Genomic DNA, 23,129 nt, shown 5'->3' with positions numbered 1-23,129 from the left:
TAAAAAGATCGTTTTTATTTCATGTTTTTATTTCTCGGCTCGTCTGTTTGTTGTTTTTGAGGTTTTTTGAGTGTCTGAAGATCTTTATAGTTAATTTTACAAACATCATCTTTAAGTGTGACGATGAGACGTGATTTAATATAAAGTAATAAAATATCATGTAAATAAGTAATCAGATAAAAATACAATAAATCAATATTTATAATATGCATTTCTCTGTGTTTATACTCTATGTGTCATATAAATGTTATAAAAAATATACCATCAGAAGTCTGATGACTCAAACTGTTTACAACTGTATGATACGTTGTTGTGATTGTCTGATAATTATTTCACAGGTTTGTCTGTTTAAAACCAAAAATAAAAACACAGTTTATTGTTTTCCAGCAGAAATGTTTTATTTCTTGAGTTTTAGTTCCTTCGTTTCGTTTTAAAAACAGCAATAAAATAAAAGTTTTATAGATTTTTACTCAAGAACGTCTTTAAATTTCACAACTCTGAATACATTTTTAATGTTTTGTTACAATCTTTTTCTTTTGACTTAAAAAAAAAACTTAAAAAAAAAAACTATCAGAGACGTTATCTGCAGTCAAACTGTAACAACAACTAACTTCATATTGTCAGTAAATGATCAGTTAGTTTAGTAAACATGATGAACGTTTCCCGTCTGAAACAACACGAGTCTGGATCGACGTGGATTTAAATTAAACACAAAATAACACAAAGTTCATTTTTAAAAAAAATCACTTTTACACAGAAATTTGTTCTTGTCAAGACTGTAAAATACATTTCTGAAAATCAACTATAAATACGTCCTTTTAAAGGGTTAATTCACCCAAATCAAAGAATAAAACACCAGAGAAGCTTCTCTCCATGCAGATAGTTTTATGCTGCTTCATACTTCAAATTGTGACATGATGAGAACTCAGCAGCAGCAGCTGCGTTTTTTAAACTACGTCCGTTTTAAAGACGTTTGACCGGAACTACTTTGTGTCGAGTATGAAGACGAGCTGAGTGTGTTTGTGATGAAGCTCCTTCACCTCCACAGCCGGTAGACGCCCAGCGCGATGGCGAGGCAGGAGAACAACGTCGCTGAAAAAGGAAACGAAAACTGGTCAGATGTGATGTTTTCATGTATTTATTCAAACATGTCAGTGAACATCTCTGTGTTTTGAATTTGATTGTTTTCAATAAAGTTTAAAAAATAAATAAACTTGCGACACGTTGTGGCTGTTTCGTTTCGTCGTACCTGCGACGTAGCGGATCGTCTCCAGTTTGTGAGACTCCAGGACGGTTTTGAGCGAAGCCACCTGCAGGTCGATCTTCTTGTTGATCTCCATGTTGTCGTTGACGAGGTCGGCTCTCTGACAACAGGAGACACGCAGTGATGTCATCAACCAGTCACATCCAAAAACAACCAATCATATCCCACTCTGCGCACCACCGAAGTTCAGTTCAGTACTTCAAAGAGACACAAAATGACTACAAATGAAGCGGCCATGTTGTTTGTAGTTGACTTTAACGAGACACAAAACGACTACGAATGAAGCGGCCATGTTGTTTGTAGTTGACTTTAATGAGACACAAAATGACAACAAATGAAGCGGCCATGTTGTTTGTAGTTGACTTTAACGAGACACAAAATGACTACAAATGAAGCGGCCATGTTGTTCGTATTTCGACTTCAAAGAGCCACAAAATGTCTATAAAGAGACGCAAAACAACGGCACAAAAGGAAGCAAAACAACGATGATAAACATTGGCATAAAGTGACTACAAATGACACGGCCATGTTGTTTGTAGTTGTTTTGCACCTCTTTCAGTCTAGGGGTCTTACTTCAATGTGTCCGGGGGTCTCATCATCTATCCATGAATACCAGCAGTATATATTATATATATTATATATATATTATATATATATATATATATTCACCTTGTGATGGAACTCTGTGCTCGCCTCCATCAGCTTCTTCTCCTGATCAGTAAACTGGAAGAAAAACACAGAATCGTCTCTCTACACTGCAGCAACAAGCATCATCTAACTGTAATAAAACATGACAAACACACTCACAATGTCAGACGTCCTGCTGCGCTCCAGGTTGATGTCCAGTCTGGAATCTGATCGGACTTTCTGACTCTCTTCCTGAACAAAAACATCCTCAAATCCATCAGACCACACAGTGAAGCTGCTCAACTGTTAACAGTTTCTATAAAAACACGTTTGCTGCTTTATGCTCCAGCAGTTTACATGATCACAAACTCAGGCATCAGAGGAGAGGAAGTTATCACATTTGAAGTCTAACAAACAGTGAAACAGTTTCCTGTCTGCTCTTCCTGAGCTTTCTTCTATTTTATTTTTGCCTATGAATATGTTTTGAGGAGTTTTTTCTGAGGATAGAGGGTATTGATGTACAGATTGAAATGTCACTTGAGGCAGATTTGTGATGTTTGGCTATATAAATAAAATTGATTTGACTACATATGAAAACATGTTTCTCACCGTCAGTCTGTTCCGAAGCTGCTCCAGTTCTCTTTTCATTTTCTACAAAAGCAGAAACAGTTTTGAAAAAGTAGCAGATATAAAAATATCAGCTGAGTACAAGTCTCATGAGTTTCATCCTGTGATGGTAACAATTACAATACTATTGACATAAATACACAAACACATCTGGGCACAGTTGTGTAGCCTGAGTGTCACTGGACAGGCAGTGAAGTATTGATCAACACATGATTAAAGAACTAAAACAGAAAAAGAGATTTAACGTGTTGTCGTACCGTGTTCTCAGATCGAAGGTTGGCGAACTCGCTCTTCTCCAGGATCACCATGTCCTTCCTGATGGAGTCCAGATGAGCCATGATCTGCAGCACAGCGATTTCCTGAGAGAAAAACTAAAGTTAACATCCACTCTGTGTATGTAGACTCTGCAGACCTCCAGTAAACGTCCTCGCAGCGTCCTACCTGGTGGGATTTGGTCACCATGTCTTTATAAACGATGTCCATGTTCGCTGTCGTCAGAGTGACCAGAGCTGAAACGATGAGCTCCGCCTGACGCTTCTCAAAACCTGCAAATATAAAAACACTTTGGTATGAAAAGATGAAGCTGAAAACTTTTACAGTATTTATTATACTACATGTGATTATTAGAGTCAAACGGTCTGACTTTGGTTAAACCTGGACATACATTGTACGCAGACTTCCTAACAAAAGTTCAATATATATTAACCAATTGTCTCAAGTGCTGCCTGGTTTAATCAGACACAGAAATACTTTATTGATCCCTGAGGGGAAACTGAGTGACCGGTGTTTTAAAACTGTACTTCAGTTGGAAACAGAAACAATCTGACCACAAGAGCTGTTTAGTAGCTGTTCAGTAGCTTTTGATCATATTGGAGTTTGCCAAGTTGTCATGATCTTCTATTTTTTATGATTATAACACATATTTCTATCCCTCCAGTCTGACCTGTCAGTGTGTAACGTGTTGGTTGTGGCTCGTAGTGATGAACCTACAGAGAATTATCAGAGACTCTGCAGCTCCTCTCGGCTTTACAGAGTGAGTTTCTATAGTGAGTTTCAGCTCATTGTTTATCTGTCCGGCTGCAACTTTACTGTTCTGGTTCACTCTCAGCGTCTCATAGTGTTGTTTTGGGCCGCAGCAGGCAGCTGTTTTCAGAGAAAAAAGCTGTAAAAAGCCGCTGTACACTACCTGCTCAGCACCAAACGGCAAACAGACTGCTGCAATGTTGCTCCATGACTTCTGGATGTGGAAATAAGCAACTGTTTGCTAACATGTTAGCCACAACTACTTTATAAACTGATAGTATAACAAAAATGCTTTTTACAGACTATTCTTCTGAAAACAAGTGGACAAAAAACAACATGTCAAGTTGCTTGAACCAGATTAAAACTATAAAGGATCAAGAACAGAACCCTGAGGAACGCCACAAGTAATTATTGACATTATCAATGTGACGATAATGTTGCTCCATAGCTGCTGGATGTGGAAATAAGCAACTGTTTACTAACAAGTTCAACTTAAAAGTTCTTCTCCATGTCAGGTATCAAATATCATGATTATAATGATATATTCCCTTATTTTCATTGAGTGTGAGTCCTGGCAAAGCACAGTAAACTTCTGGAGCATGTTGTCTCCTCACCGCTGCTCTCCAGCTCCGTCACCATGGCGTGGGAGTCGAAGGTGAGTTTCCGCTGCTCCAGAGGTGTTAATTCCACTTTCCTCACGTCGAAGGTCGCCACGGGTGCTCCCACATGGAGATCTGTCACACACACAAAAACACATTAATCTGTTTATTAGGGTCTGAAATATGTTTTATTTAACTTATCCCTTTAATCATCTTGTGACCACTAAGACTGATCCAACCTCTGCTGTTAGTTAGATCAGAAGGAGACTTTAGCAGCAAAGCTAATGTGGTTGTTGTTCAGAGTCTGTGTAGCAGGATGCAGTCAGGCTCAGTGTGACCGTCTGCTCTGCTGATGATAGAACATGTCATCGCTTTACGAAAATAATGTATTTGATGAGTGGAAATAAGGACTCCAGCTATGTAGATGGGTGACAGAACGATATTTAATGGAAATAATGTAAAACTAGGAGGCGCCATCATGAAATCAAGGAATTTAAAATAAATTTCTCCCTTTGCTTTCAGGTTTTTTCTGAAAGGAGAAAACAGGAAGTGTTTTACAGAGCAGATATGTTGCTGTTGCAGACACAAAAAGGCAGTTTAAATACAGTTAGACTTTATCTTTTAAGTTGATGAACCAGTCAGACAGAAGTCACCACGCCACACTGATAAACGGGGAGTTTAGGTTTAATCACGTGACTGACGTTAGGTTAAATGATGTCACAGGTCTGGTTTGTCCCGTTTGGACCCAGCGTGCACTGCGGTTAGTGACATTACTTCAGAGGTCGTCTTTTATTTTGTGTAAGTGGAGGAAAACACGCTCACCTCTCCAGGTGCAGACCCGCCGCGGCTGACAGCGCCGCAGCAGCGCGTTCATGCCGGAAGTTGTTCTGAAGAGTTTATAAGTCACAGAAAAGTTTCCTGAAACACTGAAACACAGAACCGACTGAGACAGACTCCAGTTGGTCCTGACGGGGTGTTAGCTCTGTTAGATCCCGCTGACAGTGCTGGCAGACCGGATACAGGCCACCAGGAGGAGGACCAGCTCCTCCTGGTGCTGCATTCAGGAACTGTCGGACATTTATAGAGAGACACGAGAAAAGTACTGCAGTGCATCTTACATCATTACAGGCAGCAGCAGAAATGTTGATTCTGATCTGATACAAATTAAAACCGACGCAGGTGTCTGACAGAGGTGGAAGAAGTACTCAGATACTTCACTGCAGTAAAAGTACACAAGTATTATGAGCTTGATGTAGTTAAAGTATTACAGTAAAAGTACATAAGTATTATGAGCTTGATGTAGTTAAAGTATTGCAGTAAAAGTACATAAGTATTATGAGCTTGATGTAGTTAAAGTATTGCAGTAAAAGTACATAAGTATTATGAGCTTGATGTAGTTAAAGTATTGCAGTAAAAGTACATAAGTATTATGAGCTTGATGTAGTTAAAGTATTGCAGTAAAAGTACATAAGTATTATGAGCTTGATGTAGTTAAAGTATTGCAGTAAAAGTACATAAGTATTATGAGCTTGATGTAGTTAAAGTATTGCAGTAAAAGTAGTGGTTTGGTCCCTCTGACTGATATATTATTATATATGACATCATTAGATTATTAATAGTGAAGCATCAGTGTTAGAGCAGCATGTTACTGTTGTAGCTGCTGGAGGTGGAGCTAGTTTACACTACTTTATATACAGTTAGCTAGTTTAGTCCAGTGGTTCCCAACCTAGGGGTCGGGCCCCTCCAAAGGGTCAGCAGATAAATCTGAGGGGTGGTGAGATGATTAATGGGAGAGGAAAGAAGAAAAAACAAAGTTCTGATACACAAATCTGTTTTCAACTCAGCTTCAAAACGTACTTCTAATGAAAAACGGGCTCAACAATTTTCACTATTTTTTGACATTTTATGGACCAAACAACTAATCGTTTAATTTAGAAGATAATCGACAGATCAATCGATAAAATAATCATTAGTTGCAGCCCCAGTTTAATCAAATTACCACAAAGTGAGTTCTCTTCCCACGTGGTAGCTCTGGCTGTGCAGGATTCAAAGGGAACAGAACATTTTAGCCCTGAGGCCCCAAAACAGGTTGATCTGAACATGACTGTTTGTAGAAGTGTTGCTACATGTTCATATTGTCCTTCATCAAAATTATTACTGGTGAAAACTATCAGTATCAGAGACAAGTGATGGACAGTAACTAAGTACTTTTACCCAAGTACTGTACTGAAGTACAGTTTTGAAGTACTTGTACTTTACTTGAGTATTTCCATGTGATGCTACTTTATACTTCCACTCCACTAAATTTCAGAGTGAAATATTGTACTTTCTAATACAACAAGCTTTTAAAATACAACACATTGTTAAAGATGAAACCAGTGGTTTCCAACCTTTTTGTCTTTTGACGTCTTACAAAAAGCAGTGTGTAGTCGGGGTCACATTTCACATGTCTATGAGTTGTTAACAGCTCCACCAAATAGTGATTTTTCCCTCTAAACTTCTCACATGCTTTCATTTCAATAAATGTTCAAATGATCCAATATTTCAGCAAAAATCAAAGATTAGAGAAAAAAGTCCAAAAACTGAAAACAGATTTGTGTATCAGAACTTTGTTTTTTCTTCTTTCCAATACTTTAACTACATCAAGCTCATAATACTTATGTACTTTTACTGTAGTAGGACTTTTCATGCAGGACTTGTACTTGTAATGGAGTATTTTTACTGAAGTATGTGAATACTGTCTCCACCGCTGACTGTCAATAAAGTTTTGTTTACAGAATCATCGACGTCACAGCTATGGCGTCCGCGGCGGACGGTTGGAGCTGGTTTCCAGCTTTAGCGCTCGGAGTTTCTCTTCTGAAATGTCTGTTCATCAGCGCCTAGTGAGTGTAAATAATCTGCAGTGAAATAACAGCGAGTTACATGAAGATCTGCAGCTTCAGGACGATATTTTTCATTTATTAAACGAACGTTTAAAAGCTGCAGCGGCTCCTGTTAGCATCCGGCTAACAGCCTGAGCAGCGTAACGTACATCCAGAATATGTTTTAAACTGTTTGTCAACGTTAAGAAAGTTGCTAAAACGACTCCCTTCAACTCGATAAATTATAAATGTTTGTAGCCGTTGGTTATGTGAGACTTTATAGGTTTTATTGATGTACATTTAACGTGACGTGTATTTAAATTTCGGCTTCTGCAGGCAAACAGCCTCAAGATGGCGCCGTTTTTCATTAGAAGTTCGGTTTGAAGCAGAGATGTGAAGTTAAATACAGATTATTATTAGTTATTAGAGTCAAACTAAGACAGTTATTAACAGGTATTAAAATAATGATATTATTCTTGCTTTTATATCCTGTGTGGAAGCTTCAGTCCTCAGAAATATAATATAGTGTAATTTCATATCTGTCCCACACAAACTGAGTCTATTAACAGAGTCAGAATCAACTACAGGTGAATTATGCATTAATCCATCAGGTGTTCCCGCTTTCTGTAACATTCAAACCTTAAATATCTTTGTTCATCACTTCATCATCAACCTGATTCATATGTGCTGTTGTCTTCTGGCTGCAGGGTTTATAGAAACACAATAAAGACCTTATTTATCTGCTGAAATACACGTTTTGTTACAATAATACTTAATTGTCTGGACTGAATGTGTGGCTTTATTTCTCTCACTTGTAGTGGTGATATAATTATATCCAAAATCTGTTAATTATCTATTTAAATATTCATTTAATGTCTTTTTCTTTCTTCTTCTGTTTCCTTCCTGTGTTGTTTTATATTGTACCGTTTAGACTCTGAATACTATAAATAAAGTTTTTGGAAGAATAAAAGAAAAGTTCCAGTTTAACAATAAGAAATCTGGATCTCAGCACTAGTTTTAACACAACTGATCCTGCTACAAGTCCAAAGGATCAGGAGAAATAATATAATATGACCTGAAATTCAGTTATAATGAGAGAACTAACTGATTTAATGTTGCTGTTATTTCATCACATGCAAATTAGCAAAATTTCAGTCAAATACTGAAGACCGACAGGATTGTGTTTGTGTTCCTTCACCTGTAGCTGAATGTACGTTTGCTGTTAAGTCACAATAACTAACAATAATAATAATAATAATAATAATAATAATAATAATAATATTTTCTGCATGAAGTTTGGATTGATCTGTTGTTAACCTGCTGCTGTGTGTCCATCAGTCACTCCACAGACTTCGAGGTGCACAGGAACTGGTTGGCCATCACTCACAGTCTGCCGGTGTCCAGGTGGTACTATGAGGTCAGTCGACCTGATCACATGACCAAACACACACCTGGTGCACGCACTCTCACAGGAAGTGTGTGTGTTCTGTCATGTGGTTTTTCTCTTAATTTATTATTGGTTCATCTTATTTTGTTCATCTCTCAGTCACAGAATGAAATAAATCTGCATTTGATTGTAATCTGAGTAGAACTGAAACGATTAGTTGATTGATCGATAAGCCGGCTAAAATGATTTTGATAATTGAACAATCATTTTAATACATTTTGAAGCAAAAATGCCAAAAAGTTGCAGGTTTCATCTCATCAAATGTGAAGCTTTAATGTTTTTCTGTGTCATATGTGACAGTAAAGTGAAAATCTTTGAGAACTTTGGGAAAGTTCAATATTTATTTATATTATTTATTCAGCTCAGAGCCACAAATCACAAATTATCCTGCCGGTTTTAATGATCTGTACAACATGTGACGTCGTCTGTCATTAGCGCCTCGCTCATCATCATCTTCCTGATGACATCTCGTGGTTTTAATATTTTTGTCCGTCCTTACAGAACACGTCGGAGTGGACCCTGGACTACCCGCCGCTGTTCGCCTGGTTCGAGTTCGGTCTGTCCCGCGTCGCTCAGCACTTCGACAGCGACATGCTGGCGGTGGAGAAGCTGAACTACGCCAGTCCCGCCACCGTCCTCTTCCAGAGGCTGTCGGTCGTCTTCACCGACCTGGTTTTCATCTTCGCTGCCAGAGAGTGAGTCCGCAGTCTGATCAGAGTCTCTGATTCAATCTGCATCCATCTCACTCACACACACACACACACACACACACACACACACACACACACACACACACACACACACACACAGCATGAAGCTGACAAACTGCAAAACATCATTAGAATCACGGCTGCGACTAACGATCTCTAGTTTTGTCTATAAAATGTCTAAATGTCGTTATAATTTACCAGAATCAGGTCTTTAAATGTTATTTTGTCCTGACTGGAGCTGCAACAATTAGTCAATTAATCGATTAATTGATCAACAGAAATTTCATCTGCAACTGTTGTGATGTTTGAATCATTTTTAGTCATTTTTTAAAGTAAAAATGTAAAACATTTGCAGGTTTTAGCTTCTTAAATGTGTCTCAAATGTAATGTTTTTCTGTGTCATATATGATATATATGATGTCTATCAAATGCCAGAAAATTGTACAAAAAACCAAAAGCCTGTTTTAATATTTTAGAGCCCAAAGCGACGTCTTCAAATGTCTCGTTTTGTCCGACAAACATTCAGGAATCCAAAGTCTGATCATCAGTTTATGACACAGAAAAACATTAAATTCTTCAGTCATCAATATAGATGATTTAATGCTTTATTATAATACATAAACTGAATATCTTTGGATTTATAACTGTTGATCAGACAAAATGAGACATTTGAAGACGTCGGGTCACTATAACGGGTTTGTTTCAAGATTTTATGACATTTTATAGACAAAACGATTCATTTATCAATTAAAATAAAACAGTCAGTTTATTATCATATTCTGTATCAAAAAGAAAAACATTAAATCATCACATTTGAGAAGCTAATCCAGTTAATTTTGCTTAAAAAATGGTGAAAACAATTATTCAGTTATAAAAAATAGTTGCAGATTGATTTAATGTGGATCAATTAATTGATTAATTATTGCAGTTTTTGTTTTTCTTTCTGTATTAAAGTGAAGTTAAAACACAATAACAGGTTGAAATAATTTTCCTCAAATTGAATAAAAAGAGCAAATGAGTGGATGAATCTGATTGGCTGTCGTCCTCCAGGTGCTGCAGGTGTGTTCAGGAGCAGAAAGGCTCGCGGGACGTCCTGAACCAGCCGCCCTTCGTCCTGGCCGTTCTGCTGCTCTGGAACTTCGGCCTCCTCATCGTCGACCGTATCCTTCATCTCTGATCTTGAACACAACATCAGATATAAACTTTTATCACATCAAAGTAATTCACTCAAAAGTTTTTAGTATTTTGGATTCAGAGGCAGAAAAAGAAACTGATGTTTTTTCTTTTTTTCACACTTTAAAGTGAATAAAAAGTGTGAAAAACCTTCGCTGCTAAGTAGTTTGGTTCAGTTTGTTTTGTTGATCCAGTTGAAGGATTTTTCTCTGAAACATCAGAGACAGCAAAGCAAAGGTGAGCGAACTCTTAATGACACCAGAGAAGATCAATAAACGCAGCACTGACCTGCTGTCAGTCACCACCTGATGATGCACCAAACCTGTCGGGTCATGTGACCTGATGTTTACATCAAACTCGTCTGGTTTGTAACGAGTCAGTGAACACGACCAGAACTACAAGGCAACAATGGATCCAAACTAAATGAATCAAAATACCTAATTTAAAAAAAAGATTTATAATGACAACTCATATTAATAAACATTTCTGTAAATGTGTTGGTGTTAGTTGCTCTATAGTCGCTCTACAGTCTCTATAATCTCTCTAGTCACTCTATAGTCTATATAGTTGCTCTCTAGTTGCTCTCTAGTCGCTCTATAGTCTCTATAGTCACTCTGTAGTCTATATAGTTGCTCTCTAGTTGCTCTCTAGTTGCTCTATAGTCTCTATAGTCGCTCTATAGTCTCTATAGTCACTCTGTAGTCTATATAGTTGCTCTCTAGTTGCTCTCTAGTTGCTCTATAGTCTCTATAGTCGCTCTCTAGTTGCTCTATAGTCTCTATAGTCACTCTGTAGTCTATATAGTTGCTCTCTAGTTGCTCTCTAGTTGCTCTATAGTCTCTATAGTCGCTCTATAGTCTCTATAGTCACTCTGTAGTCTATATAGTTGCTCTCTAGTTGCTCTCTAGTTGCTCTATAGTCTCTATAGTCGCTCTCTAGTTGCTCTATAGTCTCTATAGTCACTCTGTAGTCTATATAGTTGCTCTCTAGTTGCTCTCTAGTTGCTCTATAGTCTCTATAGTCGCTCTATAGTCTATATAGTTGCTCTCTAGTTGCTCTCTAGTTGCTCTACAGTCTCTATAGTCACTCTACAGTCTCTATAGTCTCTCTACAGTCTCTATAGTCACTCTACAGTCTCTATAGTCACTCTACAGTCTCTATAGTCACTCTACAGTGCCTCCCGGAGCTCAGAGGCTAAATCTGGCTGAATGGAGGACAGAAGCTCTCTGCCAGGATACTTCTTGCTTTCTTCCTCGTCCTTTCTGTAAACATTGATTTTTTTCTAAGGATGTCTTCATTTTTAAAAACATTTTCATTATTTTTTCATCATCTCACACACTGAATAAAAAATCTCACATGTATCCAAAGGTTCATCACTGTGAGAATTGATTGATAGATTTGTTCTTTTCATCATATTGTCGACTATGAACAGAACATGTGATTGATTTTCAGTGTAATTTGTCTTTTTTAGGCTCAGAACATGATGAACATGATGTTTGTTCCTTGACATTTTCTCTCAGATATTCATTTCCAGTATAACGGCTTCTTGTTTGGTTTCCTGCTGCTGTCGATTGCAAAACACCTGCAGGTACAAACCTCCAGACGCTGCTCGTGACTTCATGTAACTCTAAATGTACGACATGGAGAAGATGATTTTAATTCAACAAACAGCTTCAGTCTTTGTCTTGTTGTTTGTGTTGAACAGTCTCGACACCTGCAGGGGGCGCTGCTGTTCTCCGTCCTGCTCAACCTGAAGCACATCTACCTGTACGTGGCTCCGGCCTACGGCATCTACCTGCTGAGGAGTTACTGCTTCACTCAGGACAACAAAGGTACGACACACAAACACACAAACACACACATGTGTGACAGCTGTATCGATTAACTCAGAAGTGTACTGTTCAGTCAGAAGAACACGGCTGACACAGTTTCAGTGTAGACGCAGTAAGACACTGGGCCTCATGCAAGAAGCACTCGTACCAGCAGATTTGTTCTAAAGAGGCACAAACGAGTGATTCAAGGACATTTGTGACATTCATCAGTTTTCTCTTTACCTTGTGAGATCACATGAGTGTGTTTGTGTCTGAACCGCCGATGGTTCGGACCAATCAGGACTCTTGTGATCTTGTGAATCCAGCTGCCTCACAAAGGTAAGACGGTGACAGACAGGTGGTTCATCCAATCAGCTGCGGTTTCCAAGGACGACTTCTCAGCTCGAGTTCAGAACTGTTGAAGGAGTCATGAACAGACGGTTTGACTTTCTTCACAAGAGGAGAAACACTTATATTATATTAGTATTAGTATTATAATGTCTTAATCTGAATTAATTTGAAGTTTAAATATGATACTGAAGTCAACTAAAATAAAATATATATATTTCCTGGCTTTATATAGCAGCATCATGTTGACAGTGTAACATCAGCTACTGGAGGCTCTAATATTCTCTCCTCTAACATCTCTGTGACGTCACATGATGCCTCTCGTATTAATCACGGAGTGTTTTGCTTTAGAAAGATGTTTTATAGCCTCTAACTTCACGTCAAAGCGTTCGCTCTTTATTTCTGTCACAGTGTATTAATTTAATTAACATTTTCTAATTGTTTCGGATCCTCTTCTGCTGACACTCCTGAACTTAACTTGAAGCTCCGCAGTGTGAAATTCTTTTATTTACTGTTTGGTAACATTTTTATGAATGAAACTCACCTACAAATGGAGCGAAGCAGTCACCTCATACCGACATGTTAGCGGTGTTCATTATGCTAATGATCAGATCTCGTTCATCAGGCCAAAACGAGCGATTTACGACGAGTTTGGGCAGTTAAGAGAGTTTGTTGAATCTGACTTGGAACTCTCGTACAAGCAAACCTCTCAGATAAAAGTACGAGAGTTTTGTGGATAAAAATCTGAAAACGTTCTTGCATGAGGCCCAAAATCCAGTAACGCACCAGACGCCGCGTAGCAACCACTGAGTTCACTGAACGCCCAAACAAAAAGTGTGTTTTTCTCAGGCAGCCGATACATCTAAATGTACCTTTTCTAGTTCTGTTATTAGTCTGTAACAATGAGTGTGTTTGTGCAGACGGTTCAGTCAGGTGGAGCAGCTTCAGTCCGCTGCGTCTGGTCGCTCTGGGCGGCATCGTGGTCTCCGTCTGCGCTCTGTCCTTCGGCCCGTTCATCGCCATGGTGAGTTCAGTCTCCTCCAGCTTAGATGAGTTAGACACAGAGAAGGAAGAGTTCACTTAAATCTGAACATTTGGTTTATCATCCTGAACGCTGATGAAGACGTGTGTGTTGTGTTTTCCAGGGGCAGCTCCCTCAGGTCCTCTCCCGTCTCTTCCCCTTTAAACGGGGCCTCTGTCACGCCTACTGGGCCCCGAACATCTGGGCGCTCTACAACGTCCTGGACAAAAGCCTGGCGACGCTCGGTGAGACTCTGAGTGTAATTCTGTCTTCTATTATGAAGGTTTGAAAAAGCTCCAGTGAGGATAAAGACTCATGAAACTGTTTAATATCTCACAGACTTTGTATCTGCTGGTTTTTCTTTTTTTCTTCCAGGCGTTCGTCTGAAGCTGCTGGAGGAGGCGGAGCTTCCTCGAGCCTCCATGACGGGCGGGTTGGTTCAGGAGTTCCAGCACTCGGTCCTCCCCTCCGTCTCTCCCTCCATCACACTCGTCTGCACTCTGCTGTCCATCCTGGTGAGTCGCAACTTATTAATTCATCTTTACATGTGTGTGTCCCGGATGTTAAAGCAGCTATAATCAGTATTTCTATTATATCAGCGACTCTGCAGCTCCTCTCGGCTTTACAGAGCTTTGTAGTGAGTTTCAGCTCATTCTGGTTCACTCTCAGCGTCTCATAACGTCGTTTTCAGAGAGTAAAAGCTGTAAAAAGCTGCTGTACACTACCTGCTCACAGTTAGCTGTAGACTAGCTGGTGAACATAGTGGAGCATTTAGCAGCTAAAGAGCCAGATATTTCCCTCAGGAGTTGATAGAGAGTAAAACCAGAGCTAAAAGAGAGTGAATATTGGACTTACATTCACCAGGTGGACAGAAACACGACTCCACATGAATGATAATGTTGCTCCGTAACTGCTGGATGTGGAAATAAGCAACTGATTGCTAACAAGTTAGCAACAACTACTTTATAAGCTGATAATATGACAAAAATGCTTTTTACAGACTATTCTGCTGAAAACAAGTGAACAAAAAACATCATGTCAAGTTTCTTGAACCAGATTAAAACTATAAAGGATCAAGAACAGAACCCTGAGGAACGCCACAAGTAATTATTGATATTATCAATGTGACGATAATGTTGCTCCGTAGCTGCTTGATGTGGAAATAAGCAACTGTTTGCTAACAAGTTCAACACATCAACTTAAAACTGATGATGAGTCAGAGTTAATGTTCACTACAAAACATCAGTTAATTCAGGTTTAAGTCATAAAATAACAAGTTTAATGAAAAGTATCAGTCTGGTTGAAGTTTCACTCTTAACTTTCTGTCTCTGCAGCCGGCGGTGGCGTCCATCTGGCGGCGTCCTCGTGGTGCTCGTGGTTTCCTGCGCTGCCTGCTGCTCTGCGCTTTGGCCTCCTTCATGTTCGGCTGGCACGTCCACGAAAAGGCCGTCCTCATCGCCATCCTGCCTCTGAGGTCAGCCAACGATACATCCGGTGATATTTTACAGCGTTCTTAATGCTGTCAGTACATTAAGAGATAATGGTGTTATTACTGTAGAGGAGGAGACAGGAATAGTTACGTTTGATTCCTGGAAGTGTTTCAGTCCAACATTATCAGAGCTTCTGCACTGGAATCAATCATTGAAGACATTAAGGGAAGCTGTAACAATTCCTACTCTTCATACTGGCCCTGAACGCATCTACGCTGTAAGAGATGGAGGACAAACTCATAACGATACAAAACAAAAACATTTTGAACATTTTAACTGTTCATATCCAGTTAGAAACCAGAGAAAAAAGAAGCTGTTGAAACATTTGACGTCAAAGTTTCTCCAAAACTTTTTGTGTGTTTTTCTTCTTGTAGCATCCTGGCGGTTGAGAGCAGAGAGGATGCTGGGATCTTCTTGATACTGACCACTACAGGTCATTACTCGCTGTTCCCGCTGCTCTTCACCCCGGCAGGTAAACACCAGACAGACAGACGGACGGGCTGGAAACTATTCTTTGGGACAATTTCTAATTCAGGGAACCTTTAAAAACTCTGAAAAGGTGTAATTTTCCTAAACTTAAAGGGGACATTTTCTGCTTTTTGTGATTTTCTGATATTTATATCGTGTTCTGATGTCGGATGTTAAGCTTGATTCCAAAACTTGAGGTGAACGTATGTAGAAATGCTGCCTGCAAGTCAAAACTCAGGGCTTCAACCTGCTCTGAACACTTTGTTTGCAACGCTTTTTTTATACCTTGCTCATAGCCTTGGTTGCTAAGGTGGTTGCTAAGGTGGTTGCTAAGGTGGTTGCTAAGGTGTTTCCATGTGTTGTTCAGCTCCAACATGTTTGGATGGATTTGAGAAGTTGACATTTGGAGTAAAGAAGGAGAAAAAGAAGTGAAATCCTGCTACTATAGTTTGTTTACGTAGGAAGCTTCCTGAAGCTGACCAATCAGAACAGAGTGGGCTCATCAGGAGGCGGGGCCTTAAAGAGACAGAAGCTAAAACGGCCTGTTAGAGACAGAGGCTGAACTGAGGGGCTGCATAAAGGACCAGTAGAAGATAAATAAGGAGTTTTTATTCCAGTATAGCCCCAGAATATAAATATAGAGGCTGGAAATGTGCAGAATATGTCCTCTTAAAGGACTTGTAATATCTTGAAACCAGTTCTTAAAGGTCTTTTTTCTGCCCATTTATTGTCAATGTGTTTTTATGTTTTTCTTGATTTTGAATTTAATCTAAAGTTAATTTTTAACGCCGCCTCTTTGAGACTGAAAAACATCCTGACACCATCTTCTATCAGCTTGTATTTCCACGGTAACTAAATGAAGTAACTTGATATTTTGATATTTTGTGTTTTGCAGAGCTGCCCATCAAAGTCGTGCTGATGCTGATGTTTACGATCTTCTCCTTCACCGCTCTGAGGAAACTCCACAGGTGGGAGAAAAAAAACACCTTTTCAGTCAAGATTTTAGCAAAAACAAACAAACTTTAATCACATTTTATTGGTTGATCATCTGTTTTCTCTCTCCTCTCAGTGGTCAGGGCTCTCTGCTCCATCCTCTGGAGGTCGTCTACCTGTCGGGCCTGGTCGCCGTAGCGATCGCCTGCGAGGTCGTCTTCCCTCTGTCGCCGTGGCAACAGAAGCTGCCCTTCCTCCCCCTGCTGGCGACCTCGGTGTACTGCTCTCTGGGCGTCTGCTACTCCTTCCTGCGTCTGTACGTCAGTCTGCTGAGACGCGAGGAGAAGCCCAAACAGCTATGAGACTTCGTCCTGTACAAGAAAGGTCACGGGTCAGATCCCCCCCCCCCCCACCCCCCCGACAGCTACACAGCCGTCCGTCCTGCACACGTGCCCCTGAGCAAAACACTGACAGACTGACGGTCGGTCCTGCTCCGGTTTAAATGTCCGGCTTGTTTTCCTTCTTCCTGTCGAACACTGACCACGTTCGTCCAGATGTTTCCAGCAGCTGCAGCAGAATTATGAAGCAGAAAATGTTTCAGAGATCTACAACTTCGGAAGCAAAGAGCTTTTTGTTGTTACAGTAGTCGACTTACTGGTCTGCAGCCTCCTAAACTCTCTCTGGTTCAGTTTGTGTTGTTAGAGCTGCTTTATGATCAACATGTGATAAAAACAGACACAACAATATTCCCAAACCAGGGCTGTGCGACATGAACAAAACCTCATATCTTAATATAGGTAATTTCACCAGTTTAATTATGATATAGCACATTATCTGTAAACTCAATGAATCAATAGTTTCTGGTCCATGTCAGACTTTTCATACCTGAACCCTTCTTATAGGTACAAACTCCTCGTTTTGTCTTCTTTTGTGTGAATCACATTAATAAATTCTTGTTTTTTTTACTCGCAAAGCTTTTATTGCACTTACAGTAATATAACAAGTGTAGCTGACGTCAGCTTGAGAACGTCACCTGGTTGACTGTCTCTCCTCTGCTCCGCTGTGTGCAGCACACGGAGGGCTTAACGCCGCCCTCGCTGAACCGCAGAGAGCAGAGGAGAGGACTGTAAATGACAGCAAAACGCAGTAGAGACTCTCACACACTGAGCTGAAAGGAAACGGCTGCACATAAATTAGGTTAATAACATAAATGAACACAGTGTCTACTGCGTTCAGCGAGGGCGGCGTTAAGACCGCCGTGTGCTGCACACAGCGGAGCAGAGGAGAGACAGTCAACCAGGTGAAGTTCTCAAGTTGATGATGTCTACACTCGTTACATTACTGTAAGTGCAACAAAAGCTTTGCAAGTAAAAAGCCAAGAAGAGGAATTCATTAATGTAATCCGACTCCAAAAGACATTTCTCTATCGTCATATCGCACAGCCCTGTCCCAAACCGTCATAGTTCACATATTTAAAGGTCTGTGGAGCTGAAAATGCCCCAGAGATGATATTTATTATCCTGTTTGCACAGATAATAACTCACTGATGCAGCACGGTGATCAGTTTACAGGATCCGACGTCATCGCGGCCGTTTCACTTCACTGGAAATATTTCAGCCACATTTCTAACAGTGAGAAGAAATGTTTGGCTGTTATTTGTTGTGTTTTTCAGCGTATTGAACACGCGTCTGCAGCTCGTTTAGATGGTGACAGATGCAGGTGATGACTGCTGGTTAACGAAGTGTTTATGATCTGTTATCAGCTGCTCCGACAACAAACTGACACTACAAGCTACTGATCCATGAAATCTACATAAATATCAGAAACCTGCATTAAACCCTCATGTTTCATTCTGAGCGGCGCTGACAAAGGAGCGACCAGGAGCCGCTAAAGACGTCACGTTTCCAGCTGAAAGCAGCCGATGGATCGAACAAACTGACCAGTAGTGAAGAACTACTTCCTGTTTTTAAGTAACGTGGACCAAAACAAAACTGAAAGACAGATGATGAAGGACATTTACGATGTTTCTTTTTCTATATTTTCAAATAAAAATAAAAATAAATTGATCCTGTTTGCATTTGTAATAATTAGGGTCCTTGCCCTTAGACAGAGGACTACTGTAAAACTGTAGTCCTCTGCCTACAGGCAAGGAACCTGTTGTTTCTAGTGTGTTTGTTTTGTTTGTTTGTTTCTTTATTATTACGCCACTTCAACCCTAAATTTGACCCCCTAAACATGCTCAAAAACTTGCTCTCTAGCGCCACCTATGTAACTAAAATGGCCGCCCGTAGGAATGTCGTAGAGAGATCAAACCAAAACTCAATTATTCGTCTCATCAAGACCTACAAATCATACACTGACACCCCTGACCTAAATCCAACAGGAAGTCCGCAATTAGCCTTTCAAAATAAGACTTTGCCTCAATTTTGGCCCCCGACAAATGCTATCTCCTCCAAGGGCGTTAATGGTATCGGCTTCAAACTTTAATACGTGACTTATGACACTGTGCTGAAAAAAAGTTTTGGATCTAATAAGCCCTGAAAGTTGCAGTGCTACATCACCCTTACAATGTAAACCAATGGGGAGGCATGAACTTTATGTCAAACAGAGGCTTCTGACGTCTAAACTATAAGTCTGACCACTTTCAAACCTGTATCAATGGATTCGCCACGAATTTTCCTACTAAAATATGATTTTTAATGTAAGATTTGGCCAAAGTCATGGGATTTATGAGGAGATTTCACAAGAAGCGTACTCTAAAATCCTCCTCTCCAACTGCTCCTGGTGATGTCACTCCCTCAGTGCTGTGAAACATTCCGCAATACACACTCATTATAAAATCACAGGAGGAGCAAGAAAAGACTTTAAAACTCACACTCTAATATCTCAAAAACAATAAAAGATAGAAAAAACATGTAAATTCAAGATTTGTAGGTCAAAGTCTCGTGACTCATTTAAAGTTCAAATGTGGTCTGTACCTAAAACTATGTGGAAGCAGTAAATGATCAAAAAGGTGTGGGTTCACTCACACTCTCCATTCAAATCAAACTTTCACCAGGTCATGTGGGTTAAAAGTCTTTACTTTTCTAAAGATAAACTTGATGAAAATTAGGAAAATAATTTGTTTTACACACAAACTCATCAAGAGTTTTCAATTTACTAACTGAAATTCAAGTGAATGGGCCCAAAACTTGCATGATTTTGATGACAGACATGTCTCACCCTGCAGAAAATTCTCATCCTGTCAATCAATCTTTCAAAATAAAAGCACACCACACTTGTAATAAATATCCCTCAGTTTTATAAAGCAAAATGATCTGATCCCGACGGGCCAGAGTGCGAGGTCCTGACCAACGCTGCGTGGAGCTTTAATTTGATTGATTTAATTAAGACTGAATCTTCAACTTCAGCTGGATTCAAACATCTGAGAAAAGATGTAAATTCCTGCAGCAGGTGAGTAAAAACATCAATAATAATAATAATAATAATACCGTTTGGTTGGTTCAGAGTTTAAATGAAAGCCGTGAAGTTTGTTTAAAAACTTTATTGATAAGGCAACACACATGATTTGTTAAAATGAACATACAGTGTTTTAAAGGACACATCTTCACTGTAAATATCTATTGCACAATGAGAACTGTTAGTGTTGTTGTAACCTGCAGATCAGATCTTTATGTACGACTATTAGTTAGCAGCTTAAGGACAAAATGGCCTCTAACCAAACTATACAGACAACTTCAAACATTCCCCTCCAGCCTGGTCTCATCTCACACCTCATTGTATAAAAGTAAAAAGATTTAAAACACTTAAAATCATTCAGTTGAACTTCTGGTGGTCCCTGGTGGTCTATAAACCATATAACCACAATGACCACGGTTCGATTCCCGGCTGGGGGAACCTGGTCACATGTCACACCGCACCCTCTTCCTGTTTACTGTCTCGCTACGCTGACTCGTAAATAACGGCAAAAAAAAAAAAACAGCAAACAAACAAAAAAAATAAATCTTTAAAATAAGTGATATAACATGTTCTGCATCCAGACGTCATTGCTGCTCGTTTATGTTTGTTGTTGTGTTTATTTGTGTTTTTGGTAAAGATTTTTAAATTTTAAACTTTTGAGAAATGAAGGAAATAGTGAAAGAAAACCTAAAAAGTTTGAATGTTTTCAATCGGAAACATGAAACGTTTGGTTTAACTGGGTTTTTACAGTTGTTGCTCATTAAAACTGAACATTCAGAAACGGTTTGGCTGCGTTCACACTACAGGCCTTAACGCTCGATTGCGTTCATGTGACATGTCGTTTCCTCCGGTGTGAACACGGTTAAGATCCTAAACTGCAGCGTGAAACTGCAAATGTTGTTTTTCAGGGGAGAAAAACGCTGTTTTAGTCTGGAGGAAGAAACAAAACAGAGAGAAAAGAACGTTTTTATAAATGTATCCGACAGTGTGAACATGGTGTACTGTCACCTCTGACTGGCTTCTTCTCCATGACAACAGCAGCTGAGGCTTATGGGTATTGTAGTTTTTAGAGCCGTCCACCAAACGGACTTAAAAAAAACAACAATTTCTCAGAAAAGAAGTTGAAAAAAATCAAACTGGTGGTCAGAACATAAACATATATGATGGTTGAAACATCCAGGAGAGTTTCTATGTCCAGTAACACTGAGGAGGAAACATCTGAAATGAGAAAAACCAAATAAGGAAAAACACTTTGCAATTCTATAAGCGAATCTCCCAAAATGTTGAACTATTCCTTTAAAGAGTTGGTACAGACTCTGCAGCTTTAATCAGTAACACCTCACTGCACAAGAGATGGAAGAGAAAGAACAGAATCCTAAACGTCTCTTTGGTGACATACTAACTAATAAAACCTTGTCTGGGTTACCCTGAGAACCTGGTTTGTCCTGGTTTGTCCTGGTTTGTCCTGATTTGTCCTGGTTTGTCTCGGTTTGTCCTGGTTTGTCCTGGTTTGTCTCGGGTGTCTCTTGTGCAGTAACTGACCTGGTTCTACAGGAGCTCAGGTGAATCAGGTTTTTGAGGATTATCTGGTTCTTGGAAACGCTGCTCGGCTCTGAGGTGGAAAATGGATTAACTGAACTTCAGCTGAGTCTTTTTTAAAGTATAAAACTATAATTTGAGTGTGTTTGTGTTTAGAAGCAGCTCGTTTTTCAAGCTTTCAGCTCATATTTTGTGTCTCTGGCCTGCAGGAGGCTGTTGAGTCTCAGCTGACTGTAAATCCGCTCCGTTACAGATCAGCCTGCTAAAGCCTTTACAGCGATAAGAGGATCAAAGACCTCAGAGCAAAGATCACTGCAGGACAAGCTCCCAGCATGCACTGCAGGGCAGGCTCCCAACCATGGATGTATAATAAGAGCTGGATAGGGCGCAGCCGCTTGGCCTTGCATCCATTTTTCCCAGTGGCCACTCGCGGTATTGCAGCGAAAAATCCCACTGCGGCCCAACAAGGATTTTCCCCCATAGACCGCCACTGTAAAAGAGACGCCTGTAAAACTGTTGACAGGACGCCTCGAACTGCAAACATCAGTTATGACTCTTTCTATGATGAACTTTTGGTTTTATGTTTGTAAAACTTTCCTCGAGCCGAGAAAAGCGATTTAAAAATCCGTGACATCATCACAATGTAAAGTCTATGGACCGAGCACGAGCAGGAACATGTGGGCGGGGCCAGCGGGGGAAACACTACTGCGCATATTCAGTGGTCCACACAACGCGGAAGCAAACCCAGAAGCTAGAAACTTTTTGCCGTATGCGCCAGGCGAGCAATTCCTGTAGGACTGAATGGGCGCCATTTTTTGTCCGGTATCCAGCTCTTATAATACATCCATACTCCCAGCATGCACTGCTCACACAGCTGAGATAGAAAGATGTTTTCTGACGTCGATACAAATATCTGCACAAACACATGAACAATAATGAAATGAACCAAAGTAAAGAATCGTTCCAAACGGCACTGAAGTGATTGTTTGTTTAGTAGAAAAACTGAACTGTTTCCTGCTTTTCTCTGTTTTCTATCATTTTAAACTGAATCTCTTTGTGCGTCAGACATTCGAAGGCGTCACAAACATTTTATAGACTAAACGATCATTAAATTAACTAATTAAAAATGATCCTCGGAGGAATCGGTGACGTTTAGTCGCAGCTGGAATTTAAAACAAAACTTCAATGACTCATGTTGTTTGTTATTGGTTGCAGTTTGCTCACAGTCAGAGTTTATTCCAACAGCAGGAATTAAGATCATTATATTGATTAATCTCTCGGCTGCACTTTGAACCACATGTTGGTATTAGTAAATGATCATTTGACCCGTCGTCCTTCAATACAGTTTCTTTATCGTGCTGAACTGCTCGTACTCTGTTATTATCTAATATGAAAGATTGAACAACTTATGAAATATAGATCGAACCTCTTGAAATTTCCCCTTTAAGTAGATTTAAAGTGAGACTTTGTGAGATTTTCTGAACCAAAAGTGAGAATTAAAGGTAACAAATAGAAAAGAGTCATTAAGTCTCTGAACCGATGCGTTTGCTAACGTTAGCCAGAAGCTAACGGTCACACCAGACCGAGTCAGACTGCAGCAGGAAGTTCTGACTTCAAGTTTTCAGGTTATTATCGTTTATTTTCATGTTGTTTTTGGCCCTTACTTTGACCTTGTTTTGTAAAACGCTTTGAGCTGAATCTTTGCATAAAGTTATTTCTGTTTTTAAAA

At 39.7% G+C, this 23,129-nt stretch overlaps 2 protein-coding genes across 2 annotated transcripts; one reads left to right on the top strand and one right to left on the bottom strand.

Moving 5' to 3' along the window:
- Nucleotides 1-364: 364 nt before the first annotated feature.
- ccdc90b (coiled-coil domain containing 90B) lies at nucleotides 365-5,217 on the bottom strand. Its single transcript, XM_042431295.1, has 9 exons — nucleotides 4,963-5,217; nucleotides 4,156-4,275; nucleotides 2,960-3,063; nucleotides 2,776-2,877; nucleotides 2,501-2,542; nucleotides 2,072-2,143; nucleotides 1,934-1,987; nucleotides 1,250-1,364; nucleotides 365-1,092 (listed from the first exon to the last, which is right to left on the bottom strand). The coding sequence occupies exons 1-9, from the start codon at nucleotides 5,012-5,014 to the stop codon at nucleotides 1,037-1,039; spliced, it is 717 nt and encodes a 238-aa protein (XP_042287229.1). The 5' UTR covers nucleotides 5,015-5,217; the 3' UTR covers nucleotides 365-1,036.
- A 1,687-nt stretch (nucleotides 5,218-6,904) lies between these two features.
- On the top strand, nucleotides 6,905-18,468 carry alg8 (ALG8 alpha-1,3-glucosyltransferase). Its single transcript, XM_042432277.1, has 13 exons — nucleotides 6,905-7,022; nucleotides 8,340-8,418; nucleotides 8,950-9,143; nucleotides 10,209-10,318; nucleotides 11,852-11,919; nucleotides 12,037-12,163; nucleotides 13,411-13,514; nucleotides 13,636-13,756; nucleotides 13,887-14,026; nucleotides 14,846-14,985; nucleotides 15,376-15,473; nucleotides 16,365-16,437; nucleotides 16,539-18,468. Exons 1-13 carry the CDS (start codon nucleotides 6,937-6,939, stop codon nucleotides 16,762-16,764), a joined length of 1,566 nt encoding a protein of 521 aa, XP_042288211.1. The 5' UTR covers nucleotides 6,905-6,936; the 3' UTR covers nucleotides 16,765-18,468.
- The last annotated feature ends 4,661 nt before the right edge of the window (nucleotides 18,469-23,129 follow it).

Source organism: Thunnus maccoyii, chromosome 13 (assembly GCF_910596095.1).
Source record: "Thunnus maccoyii chromosome 13, fThuMac1.1, whole genome shotgun sequence".
Classification (NCBI taxonomy): Eukaryota; Metazoa; Chordata; class Actinopteri; order Scombriformes; family Scombridae; genus Thunnus; species Thunnus maccoyii.
The sequence above is the reverse complement of the archived record's forward strand: the minus strand, read 5'-3'. Positions and strand labels throughout refer to the sequence as shown.